Source organism: Bactrocera tryoni, unplaced genomic scaffold, assembly GCF_016617805.1.
Source record: "Bactrocera tryoni isolate S06 unplaced genomic scaffold, CSIRO_BtryS06_freeze2 scaffold_25, whole genome shotgun sequence".
Lineage (NCBI taxonomy): Eukaryota > Metazoa > Arthropoda > Insecta > Diptera > Tephritidae > Bactrocera > Bactrocera tryoni.
Window position 1 is genome coordinate 1,741,189 of NW_024395977.1, and position 13,455 is coordinate 1,754,643.

Here is a 13,455-nt window from a genome sequence, read left to right on the forward strand (position 1 = left end):
CCGTCTATCACAACATGTTCAATCTGGTTGGTGGCTTTTTGATCCGGAGACAGCCAGGTAGCTTGATGTATTTTCTTGTGCTGGAATCTAGTACTACAGATAACCATATTTCGGGCCCCGGCGAAGTCAATCAGCCTCAACCCAATTGGGGATGTTTCGTCGTGGAGGCTGAATTTACCGACCGTAGTGCCAAGATACCTTCTTTGCCCACCCAGGCGTTAAAGTCGCCAAGCACGATTTTGACATCGTGGCGGGGGCAGCTCTCATAAGCGCGTTCCAAGCACTCATAAAAGGCATCTTTGGTCACATCGTCCTTCTCTTCCGTCGGGGCGTGGGCGCAAATCAGCGATATGTTGAAGAACCTCGCTTTGATGCGGATTGTGGCTAGACGTTCATTCACGGGAGTGAATGATAGTACTCGGCGACGGAGTCTCTCTCCCACCTCGAATCCAACACCAAACTTGCGCTCCCTTATATGGTCACTGTAGTAAATGTCACAAGTACCTACTCGTCTCTGTCCTTGTCTCGTCCATTGCATTTCTTGGAAGGCGGTGATGTCAGCCTTTATTTTCGCGAGGACATCAACCAGCTGGGCAGCGGCACCTTCCCAATTAAGGGACCGGACATTCCAAGTCCATGCCCTTAAATCGTAGTCTTTATTTCGTTTGCCATGGTCGTCTTCAAAAGGGGGGTTTCTCATCCGAGGCTGTTGGTAGTTTTTCATTGGTATAGTTTTTTGCGTGGCGGGTTCCAAACGCAGCGCACAACTCTACCTAGGGGATGTTTCGCCTTCTCACTTTAGTTTCCCTTCGAACGGATGTTCTTAGGCTACCCAGAGGATACTTGGTCAAAGACCCGAAGTTGTGAGCTGCTTGAGCCATGTGTAAGAGAATCGTTTCTGGCCACTCCCTAGTGAATGGCGATCAGAGAACTTTCTTCACTTGCGTGAACTTCTACACATGACTCCATCCTACGTCAAGTCTACAAAACTTATTAAACCTGTGCAGCTTTCAAATATTCCACCAACAAGTGCAGCTGCTCATCAACATTTCGAACGTGTATATTATCAAGTTCAAACTTGGTTAGGGCATGATATGGAACCCCAGGTATGGGGTGGGCAATGCGAAACGATTTTCTGGAGCCTATCATGACAATTTTACCACCTGCTCGTGAACATTTGCTAAATACAATTTTCTGCAACTGCATGAGTGGTTGTGGTTCGCGATGCGGATGCAGGAAAGCGGGCTTGCAATGCCCTTATCTTGTGGCCAATGTAATGAGCAAGCTTGTCTCAATGCTCTACCATATCAGAGCGACATTAACGAAGATGAACGTTTTGACCCCGAAATCATGGAAGAACTTGAGACAAATGTCGTTGAAGACGATAATGAAGACCAGTTTGAAATTTTCCAGCAGCCGGAAGACGACGATGAAGAGGAAGAAGATGATTAAAATTATAAATTGTAGTTTTTTTACCCTTTATTCCATTTTTTTACTTTTAATAAAAATAAATGTATTGAATGATATTCTTTAATAAAAAGATAAATTCATAATTTATTTGTTTTTTGTTATCATGTAAGAAGTTCTTAATATTAATTAGGTTTAAATTCAAGTATAATTCCTATATTTTCATTAACAATTCTGCAATTACATTGGCAGGTAAGTGTTGTTAAATAAATTAATACTAAATAAAAAGTGGATAGGTTAGGAAAAAATGATAAAATATAATATAATAGTTAATAAAAATTGACAAATATTTATAATCATGGATTTATCGATAGTTCATCAACTATATATGTCGCGTTTTTGACCGGAGGCACCGGTTGACCTGAAGTGATGCTGTGACCGCGCGCTCTCCGCCCTCTATCTCGAAAACGGTTCACCGTATGAAAAATTTTTTTAAACAAAATTTTTAGAGAATTTTGTATTCTACAATATTGATTACAAATAGATAAAACCCATAGGAAATGAGATATTTACAAAAAAACGCAAAAAACCGATTTTTGTGACCTTTGACCTTGAAATTTAATAGTTGCGTACACCCTATCATATATATGTAGGTTTTGAGACAACTTTTAGGGTGTCAACATACAAGTATTTACAGGCTTACTGCTGGGTATCTCGAATTCCGAGGTGAACTTACTATAATGACTGGACTATAACGTGACGAAAGTGTATGCTGGGGTCGACGTCCGTGGACGTGGCTGCGTTTTCGGAGGTCTTGAGGTGTTATTATCGTAGTGAAAATTGTTATATTGTTGTTGCCTTGGTTGCCAAGTTGTCCGCTGTGGTTGAGGTAAATGCGCTAGCTGGGGGTATAATTGGTGCCTTTGTGGCAGTGGAAAATTCCTTCTTGGAGGTAAGGGTGGAGGCTGTACTAGTTTTTCAAAGTACGCATGGTTCATACGAAAGTTTTGATTCTGTGGTTTTAAATAGAGATGAAGAGCCAGGTCTGCCGGCTGTCGTATTCCTAATAGTCTGGGTAAATCTACGTTAAGCCCTCTTATAAAAGTATCTAATGCTTTGTCTCATATGCTTGCGAAGGGATTCGTTGCCCATATCGAGACAACCTAATTTATTTATGTAGTATCAATGAAAGGTGGCTATACACCTGTTGATAGAAATCTGAAACTGTTCTATTTCCTTGGACCAATGTGGTCATTTGATATTCTAATGTTGACAAGTCGCGCTTGTCACCGTAGTGCATATTTAGACATGTGGAAATTGATTACCAATCAAGTGGCGTATTGTATGCTTCCAATGTCGCATCGGCATTGCCTATTATTTTGTTCCGTGTTACGCTTAAAATTCCGTAATACTTCGGTGTCCCCTTTTGAGGTTCATATATAGCTAAAATCCGATCTACGCTTTCTTTTTGAAGAGTTGAATTCCTTTAGACATTTTACGATCTCAGATATCCTATCCAATTCGCATAAGTTGTTCCTATGTTCTATGTCTATTGTACCACTTGCGGTCCCTGTGTCTTTACTATGTCTGAAGCTATACTATCTATGAGCCTGGACAGGTCGTCCATTGGGGTTGGGGGAAGGATTGGAGGGCGGATTAACTTATTGGGGTTCGCCATTTGTATATTTTTAATATTCTTAGTAAAATAACATATTAATATTCTTAATATAATGCCTAAGTACTTACTATAGGCTGCTTCCACTAACAGGATTGTTGGGGCTTCTGTTGTCGCTGTTACTACTGATTGCTGCCGGGCCGGACCTAGAATCGTCATCCACTTGCTGAGCTGTATGTGTTTGTTGATTATTTGTATTTATTATGCTTGTTTAAAAAGGCGTTAAAAAAGGAGTAATTGTGTACTAGTACCACCGCTGCGTCCTATTACTTTTAACTGCATTTGCTTTTACACTAATTAATTTGTTAGCTTATTATGTGCAGTTGCTTTGTTAATAACTGACTGAAGCATACGCAATTTTATTTTCTCGCAAGCAATTTTTTTCTCGCCTGCAGTTCGCCTGTTAAATATCTGCCTCAAATTTTTTCCTTGCCTGCAATATGCGTTGATGTTTGCTTCCACGAAATTTTGTTGCATTAAATTTAATTTACATTTTGACGTATTTTGTTGCACGCACGCACGTATCATTAATATTTAATTCGCGCACACCGTTTACTGCCTTCAACCTCTCTTCTCTGCCTTATTCAACCGTGAATAATTGCTCGCTTTTTATTTATATTTTTATTGTTATTGTATTTTATTAATTTGTGTTTTGTATTATTTTTGTAGTTTGTTAACTAATTTTTTTTTATTAAAAATTAAATGATTTGTATCCCTGAACTTGTGTGTATTTTACGCTTCGCAAGTTGCAAGTCGCCACACTCTTCAATTTGCTATTCTAAGTTTTTTTTCTCGGTTTTGCTGCTTTTGCATTAGTTTGTGTGTTTTATTAAAGTGGTTTTAACGGTACTTTTGCATTACTTGTAATTTGTTTGTTGTGTTTGTTTTTATTTTGTTTTTAAAACGAATTTAACTTTTTTCACCATAGAATAGTTGTTTTCACTAATTTAGACACTCACGAAAAGAGCTGGCTAGCAACTAGTGCTTCCCGTTTGCTTTATGCTACAGGGGGGTCTTTCTTTTTCTATTATTTATGACTTTTTAGCTCGGGCGCCAGTTACGCTTTTGGTTATTAAAAAACCAAAAAAAAATATAGTTTTTTAACGGAGCTGCATTGGGGCAGCGTTACCGTGTAGCTTTATTGGAGTAATAAACTGAAACTTAGCTTAACCAAATTACAATATTTATACTTAATTCTAAACCAAATAATTATCTGTGGCGTGATTCGTTTCCACGAATCTTATTCTGCACAACAGGTAGTGCAGACGCTGACCATGCACTTTCTGGTGCATTTCACACGTGCCGGAAGTTGTAAGTCGATACTTATTAGTAACAAGTGTTGTGTTAACTTATATGTATATGATATTTCTTATCTTATCTTATTTAATATAACGACATGTTCAATTTTGAACCGATATACTTTCAGATATATACATACTATGTGAATATATCCATACATTGGACACATACTAGTAAGTATAGTTTATTAGAACATTATAGCCCTGACAGACGAATAATTAATACGCATTAAACAAAGCTAATGCGCCTTGAAATTTTATGTTGACAGACTTGTGCATTTAACAGCTGATTGTGAAACTTGTTTATTTATTAAAAAAAAAAAATATATAAATAAAAATAAAAATTAAAAAGAGAAATTATTAATAGAAATTTTGGTATTTTTGGAAAATCAATATAAATTTAACGAAAAAATACGTTTGTTATTAACTACGTTCAAAGATAATAGAGTGAAATTAAAAGCAATAATTAATTGTAATGCGAAAACAGCGTGCGAAAAAGTTAAGAATATTGGAAAAATGGATAGCAACTGTGCGTTGTTTATTTTCTGCCATCTAAACATATTCAAATTTGTTATTGTTATAATACTTGCACATAATTTAATTAGCAATATAAAACTGCTTACCTTTGATGCTGTAAACGCAAAGGAGACAGCAGACTTCAAGCGACATTTGCCAAAATATAGCAAAACTCGGTCATTTTTGAGCAGTGTTGTCTACTCAAATTTGGTAAATTCAGCTAAATGCACGAAATTCTTGTGCATTACAAATTTGCACTAACATGAGTCAAATGCGCAAGTAAATGTAAATTAAGCCCGCTAATGCAAATTAGCGCTGTCGTCTGTCAGGGCTATTAGAGCAGTCAAGTAAACTTTTGCTCGAGTCTGTGAAAAATATCAAAACATTTTGAGTGATCGGATTTGAAATCCACAATAAAAATTTCATTTCCAAATTTCCATTCTTGAAGCGAAACCTTATCTCTATATATACATACTACATATGTATGTATATTTCGCTAAAAAGTCTATATAAAATTCAACGCACTGCGAAGTGTTCTTATGTCTTCTTCTGAGCTGTAAACAATAACGAAAAAGATGCCACAGCAAACAGAGTAGCAAAAATGGCATAATAGTAAAATTAAATGTCTTTTATATTCCACACAATTGCAGGCACAAAACCACATACATACACAATCACAAGCGTTTGTTCAGAGAATAATCATAACACACAAGCAGGACGTAGACTATTGCCAAATATCTACTTAGAGCCTGACATTCCTCCAACAATATGCAACATTACACATATGTATATGTGCTTGTATATCATATTACATTAGCATATACAACTGCTGCATAAACTTTTTCTGAAGCATCTGCGAATCCATGTAGTTCAAAGTTGTTTTTAGTTTCAAACCATCTAGGATTTTTTAGTATTTTTATCTCCGGTATATGCTGTATAAACTCCTGCCATTATTTTGTTAAATTCTCGTCAAGTAACTCGTCCTAGTTGATTTGCATCAACCAAAGTTTTTGTATAAACAACTTTGCTATAACGGCTATTGGTGAAAGCCATCCCATTGGATCGGAAATTCGCGCTAAATCAAGCAAAGCTTGTTCTTTGTGACTAGCTTTTTCAATTAAAGATTTGTAATAAATCCAAACATTTCTTTGGTAGGATCTCATTGAATACCCAATGTCTTTATTGTTTCGTCTTCTGCTATTTTTATTACTTCATTTGCGTTATTTATTGGAATTGTTGCCATGATTTCAGTGTTGTTTGACATCCACATCCTTAAGTGAAATCCAAATGTTTGTAGTTGTTTCGATATTTCATACTGAATGACCTTACATTCAACTATGGAATTTGCTCCTATCATTAAATCGTCCACGTAGAAGTCGTTTTTAATGATGTTTGAAAGCAAATAGTTGTAGGGCTCGCAGAATTTGGAAATTTCTTGTTAAGTCTTGTTTCTTGTTGCCAAGAAAGAAGCTGATGCTGTCCCATACGAAACTGTTTGTAGTTTGTATTCTTCTATCGGCTCTCCTTTTGTTTCTCCTCACAATATACGTTTATATTCGTGATCACTCTCTGTTATTTTAATTTGTCGAAACATCTTTTCAATATCACTTGTTAATACATATTGCCAAAGTCTCCATTTGATTATAATGTCAAATATAACCTTTTGGAGTTTCGGTCCTATGAAGAGGATGTCATTTAAACTACTTCCACTTGTAGTTTTTGCAGACGCATCGAAAACTACTTGTCGTTTAGTCGTTAGACTGTCTTCTCAAATCACTGCTTAATGTGGCAAATAGAATTTTCCGTAACTATTTTCACCTGTTTTTTCCATGTGACCCATTTTTAAATATTCACTCATAAATTGCACATATTGTTGTTTTAACTCGTCTTTTTTAGCGAACCTTTTCTCAAGATTAAGAAACCTCGCCATAGCTTGTTTGAATCTCCCAATTCTTATTCTTGCTTAAAAAATTTACGACTGTTTAAATGAGTTAAGCATCCACCACTCTACCCGGGAAAACTGACGTACCCTAACACATCACACCACACTTGAGAACAACACCACACCTAGCAAGCGGTCACCACACGAAGGCATCGCATGCTTCCAAACCAACAAAAAGTTTTCCAAAAGTCGCTTACGACTCAATTCACACGTCAACAACTCGCATTCAATTTTCGTTTTTTCGACACTGATTCCGCGATCTCCTATGATCACTCGGTTTGCGAATCACATCCACCCCGCTACGACTACTCGAATGTACAACATAACTTTCTATTTCTTACTTGCACTAAATAAACATTAACATAATTGTACATTTTAAATAAAGCATTTTTATTTAACGATTGTGAAAAAGATCTGTTATTCCTTTTTCAAATTTGGGCAGCATTTTATTCAAGGACAAATCATCTCTCACTGTAGTTTTTTTTTTTTTAAATGTTTAGGCATTCATAATCATCTGCTGTATCGGCTGGAGTTGTGGTGTCTTCTATTTTCCAAAACTTCTCTAATGTTGTAGTAACCGCTGTTAAAATTGTATTGTTTTTTCTCGGTTGTAAAACTCCCGACAATATCCCCAATTTTCTAGCTTGACCTAGTGTTCGATACTTTTTAAATATACCTTCTTCTAGTACGAGTATGTCGGCATATAAGTCTCTTAGAATGACGACATCGATTCGATCCGATTTCTTGAAATTGGTCTTAGCCAAAGTGTAGTTTTAAATTGTTTTACATCCCATTTAAAAGTTTTGTCTGGTTGGGAACTCGCTAATTTCGGCAAATTAGTGCTTCTACATTGTACGCTTCGTTGCTTAGGAATCTCGGCTTTATTTCAATGTTGATTTTAAATTTGGACACTCCCACTGTGGTATTTCCTAAACCTTGCAGTTTAGTTACTTTTCTTATTTTTGGTAAATGAAGTATTTGAGCTGGTTGTTCGGAAATAGTAGTCTCTTGGGTTCCTTGATCGTTTAGAGCTCGCAATGTCACGTACTCGCCATTTGGTTCCTTCACTCTGATCTGTGCTGTTGCAAGGAGTATCTCTGTTTCCGAATGTTTCGTCATCATTGTGGAAGATGTTTTTGTGATATTTTTTTCACTTCTTCTTTATCTTTTTTGGAATTCATTGAAATTAAATAAATTATGATGATTTCTTCCACACTTATTGCACTTCTTCTTATTATTACATTTGCCTTCATATACGCGATCAAGGAAAATGTAGCATAGCTTGTTGTTTGTTATGAATCTTCCTCGATTCATCATTGTCAATGTCTGGAACTTTCTGCATTTACAAATTTGTTTCCCAGGAACCTTTCAGTATACACAATTTTTTTGTTCAGCTGTATAAAATGTAGGTGTTCGCTGTGGCTGCTTTTGATTATTCCATTGAGCTGGTTTTCTGTCTCGTATTGCTTCTAGAGCTTGTTATTGCTGCTCTAGAAAACTGAACACATTATCTAGGCTTTGTATATCCCTACTTTTTTTTAAGTTTTGCTCGTATAAACGTAGACTTTCTTTGTCTAGGTTTCGAACCACTATCCGAGCTATGATGACTTGTTCGTCTTTTAAATTCAAATTTGGTCCTTTAAAAGCATAAATTAATTCTTTTGTGGTATCCAACAGGTAATTCATGCTTGCTGCACTTTCTCCATTTGCTGTCGGTTGATCAAGTGGTCTGTGTACTTGTGCTGTAAATTGTAGCCTTGGTTTTTCATAGCTTTCTTTGAGAATTTGCCAATCGGCTTATAATACATACTTATACATTAAAATAAAAAAATAAGAAAAATAAAAACAAATTACTCTTTTCCTGAAATATCAAATAAAGTGTTTATCCACAATATTGTTCCCCACATTCATGCGATGATAAGTTTATAATCTCCCGAAAGTCCTCTATTTGTTCAGTTACAACAAAAAAAGTTACAAAGTTAATCAGAATATAAAATTTTTAACTCAAAAAGTAAATTCAATGTGTTTTTTATTAAAGCAATAAAGTTTATGAATAAAAATACAAAATTAAGAAAATCATAAGTTTAATTAAGTCTTTTGAAAAAAGTCTGTGATTTTCTTTTGGGTGAATGCCTTATTGGCAAAATCTTTTTGTAGTTTGATTTCGAGTTTATTGAGCAAATTGATTGCATCTGAACTATTCTCTTTTTGTTGAAAATATAGCTTCAGTTTCCTAGAATAATTCATAGCGTCTTCTATTTTCATTATAGTTTCGGGGTGTGCTAAATCTTCATCACCGGAGTCTTCTTCAAGCAGCTCATGCAGAAAGTCTTGAATTAAGTCATTGTCTGAGTGCTCTTCTGTGGCTATTATATTCTCGTCAATCCTTGAATATTCATCAAACTTGCTTAAAACCACTACTTTATTAATATCGATAATTTTGCTTAAAGGTTCATCGTCCTCCGGGTCGAAATCTAATCCATCAGGAATGTCTTTTACCAGACCAGCATGTCGAAAACAGTTTCTTATGGTTTCCTTAGAACACTTTCCATTCAACACTTAACATACTGACAACATCTAAAAGACTCACACCTTTTGTCGGGTTGGCTTCTTCAGGAAGGTCCATAATTTTCATCAGAAGCTGCTTTCTATAAGATTGTTTCAAGCTATTAATGACGCCTTGATCCATGGGCTGAAGAACCGATGTAGTATTAGGCGGAAGAAAATGTAGTTTAATGTTGTGAAGATGAACTTGAGGATGAGCAGGTCAATTATCTACTAATAGCAAAATTTTAGTCTTGGCTTTTATAAGTTCACAATCCCATTTCTTTAAATAGTCAGTAAAGGTCTGAGAAGTCATCCAGGATTTGTTGTTAGCACAATAATCTACCGGCAACGTTTTAACGTTTTTAAAGCATCTGGGGTTGTTATATTTTCCTGAAAGCAGGCATTGTTCAGAAACAGAGGATTGTATTAAATTGTATTTAAAACTTACCAATAACCAATAATTTCCGTTTTACCGTGCCCGATGCATTAGCACAAATCATGGCAATTATTCTTTCTTTAGACATTTTTCCACCACTGCATGTTTCACCTTTGATCTTATGTGTTTTGTCAGGCAGGGATTACACTGTACTTTGACTTTTTAAATTCTGAATAGAATTTTCCATTGTTTTCATTATATGCTCGTAGTAATTCTTGGCAATGTATTCTTCTGCTTCTTGACTTTTCTTAGCCATTATTTTGTTATGAGTGGTTGTAAACTCTGTCATAACAGTCTGAATAGGATCACTATTTTCTAGACATGAAGTCTTTCTTATCTTTCCGCTGAGAATTTTCCGCTAATCCAACGCAGCCGGATCGCCCAACTATTTCTCTCATGTTAGCAAATTCTTCATAATTTTACGAAAAGTAATTTCATAAATGCGGATAGCCTTTCCTCTTCCGGGCTACATTTATTTTCATTTTGCTAAGTAATGCTCTTTTTCTTTTAAGAGGATTATAGTACTTACACTTAAGCTCTCTTATTTTTCACAAAGAAGCTTGAGGGAGCAAATGTAGAGAAAAACACTTTGTTTTGATCTGTACGCTGAGAGTTCACGTTTGACTCTGAATTTCCTTATTCAAATTTCTTTTGTCAATACATTTCTTAATTCTAATCTCTAAACTAGGTACATACTTGTATGTACTATATGCGTGTGCTTAGTGTATATATGTATGTATGTGTAATATGTAATATATTTACATTGAAGGCTTCAAATTCCAACGCATTGATATTTTACAACTCATTAGACTAGTGCATCTAACGCATTTATACTCATACATACACACACGCTTGATAGTTTCCTATCAGTTGCTGCCTGTGTGCATTAACATTTGGAGTATGTATGTTTTGTTTATAAATATTGGTTTAATGTATACTCTAATTTACTATATGAGTTTTCTTTGATAGGCAATGATTTTCAGATTTTTATGAGCAAGCTTTATATTTCAATTTTGTTGCTTACCATTTCACTTAACTTGGACTGTATATTCTTCTTATTTAATTTATGTTTACATGTGTATTTTTATGTATTAATGTACTTGAGTCAAAATATAATGTTCTATATATAATTCAATCTTAATGTAATAAAACTTCCATGTTCATATATTTATGAGCATCTCTGAATTTCAATTATACCATATATTTCATATATTCACCGATATTTTCTAACAAAAGTTACTGAAGGTACACGGGTCCAAATATTTGGTACCTAGCGGTTTGAACAGTTTTAATTGGATTTGAACAATTTTTGGTCATAAGATGGCATACACTAAATACATTATTAGTGCAAAGTAAATGCCCGTGATATTAATTGCTTCTTGATTTGTGCACTGGAAAGTAAAAAAATTAAGTGGAGTTTAAAATTGTGCTATATGGGAAGCAGACGTGATTATTGTTCGATTTCGCTCATAACATAGGAATATTAAAGGAATGCTATGTACTAAATTTTGTCGAAATCGGTTAGTCGAGTTCAGAGGTATGGGATTTCACCAAAAAGTGGGCGGTGGCATGCCCATCGTCCTATTTTCACACCAGCTCCTTTAAATTTTATGTCTCAGACGTATTTAGTTATTGATTTATCACGCTTTTAGTAGTTTTCACCAGTACCGTTATATGGGGAGTGACCAGGGTTAACCTCCGATTAACCTTCCGATCCACACTGTCAGTAGAAGTTCTTATAAGATTTGTACTCAACAAATTTGGTAGTTATACCTTCATTGGTTTAGGAGATATGCACATCAAATTTATTTGAGGGCGGGGCCACTCCCACCATTCCAAAAATGTTTCCCACATGTGCTCCTGACTACTGCTATCTTCTGTGCCAATATGACTTTTATATCTTAATTAGGTGCTTAGTTATGGCACTTTATATGTTCTCGGTTTATGGCTATTTGTGGGTGTGGGGCAGTGGTCCGATTACGCCTATCTACGAACTCAAACTTTTTTTTGTACTAAGGAACCTACATACCAAGTTTCATCAAGATATCTCAATTTTTACCCAAGTTATAGCTTACACAGGCGGATGGACGGACAGACAGACAGTCAACCGGATTTCAACTTTTCTCGTCATCCTGATCTTTTATATATATATAACCCTATATCTATCTCGATTAATTTTAGATGACACGTTCAACCGTTAGGTGAACAAAACTATAATACTCTGTAGCAACTGGTTGTAAGAGTATAAAAATATGCAAATGCAGCACTGAACTACATATCTCAATAACCTTTTTCTTTACATTATATGTATGTATGTAAGTATGTATTTATATATATGTAGATGAGAGCGGGTCGATTTTTCATTTATAAAAAGGTGTATGCGTGAAATGTTCTTCGAATCTTTCTGAACAACTCTGCCTAAGAGAATATGATCAAAATACACTTATTTATACAATTTCGTTCACATTAAGCGATTTTTCCGTTGGTTTGAGCGAACTGTAAATTAGTCTTTGCAAAGGTCCATACAGACATGTATAGATATTAAAAATTAATTTAAACTGGTTAAATAGGGTAGTTTAGGTTACATTGGCTCACTCTTATGCTTTACATAGACCTTTAGATGCTTTGTAATGCCAATGTCAACGCTTTTTTCGAAATTTAGTAGAGACTTGATATCTAATTCTGACACTTCCTCTGGTCCCTTGCAATGTCAAGCTCTTGGATATCTCTGCCGAGTTCTAGATAAGGCTGGACATGCGCAGAGGAGGTGTTTCTGCATCGCTCTCATCAGGTGATATTAACCCTAACGACTTTTACATGCTTAGAGTGTACCACTGACTTCTTCTACCGACGCAGTTATAGCCGAGTTAACAACAGCTCACAAGTTGTTTCTTCTTTTCGCTACTTGGTGCCAATTCAGCCAGGTCCTCTCCACTTGAGCTCTCCAACGAGGTGGAGGTCTTCCTCTTCTTTTGCCTTTGTCGGCGGGTACCGAATCGAAAAGCTTTCAAGCTGGAGTGTTCTCCTATATCCGGACAACATAACCTAGTCAGCGCAATCATTGTCTCTTGATTCGCTGAACTATCCATCCACTTGTTTCGTCGACTGCGGTACTCGCAATTAGCAAATAGCTCGACCGGATATCTATCGGCCCTTGCTGCTTAGTTGTTCATCATGCGGATAATTGCTTTTCGAACCTCATCATAGTTGGGCAGCGAAACATCTATTCCATCGTCATCGATTGTGGAATCGGTTTTGCACACTCCAGATGTTACAAATTCACTCCCGTTCAGCAGCTTTGAGAAGTGTTGCGTTAGTTGTCAAATCTTTTCGTAGAATTTTCGAGAATTACCCCAGTCGGCTAGTTTTTCAAGCTCTTCACACTAACGCATTTCGTCCTCTTTCTTTTTTTGTCTGCCTCTTGGTCTTTTCTTCAGCTATCGGCACCTATCCCAACCCGTGTGTTGTGGTCGATCGCAACATTGCGAGGTAGGCTATTTGCTTTCTCTCCCTTGAGACATGATAGTTCTCATCGTACTAGCTGTTCTTTCGATCTTTAGGAAAACCGATGAACTTGCACCTTTACGTAAGGAACTTGAAATGCCATCCCACAGTTCTCTTAAACTGAATTGCT

General features: G+C 36.0%; 1 protein-coding gene across 1 annotated transcript; it reads right to left on the minus strand.

Moving 5' to 3' along the window:
- Positions 1-9,605: 9,605 nt before the first annotated feature.
- On the minus strand, positions 9,606-9,909 carry LOC120780373 (tigger transposable element-derived protein 6-like). The gene is made up of 2 exons (XM_040112662.1): positions 9,834-9,909; positions 9,606-9,775 (listed from the first exon to the last, which is right to left on the minus strand). The coding sequence occupies exons 1-2, from the start codon at positions 9,907-9,909 to the stop codon at positions 9,606-9,608; spliced, it is 246 nt and encodes an 81-aa protein (XP_039968596.1).
- Positions 9,910-13,455: the final 3,546 nt, after the last annotated feature.

Bases quoted from the DNA above. Each gene is read 5' to 3' on its own strand.
- LOC120780373 (XM_040112662.1), bottom strand. From the start codon at position 9,909: ATGTCTAAAGAAAGAATAATTGCCATGATTTGTGCTAATGCATCGGGC. The intron at 9,776-9,833 runs GTAAGTTTTAAA...GCCTGCTTTCAG, and splicing joins ACGGAAATTATTGGTTATTG to GAAAATATAACAACCCCAGA.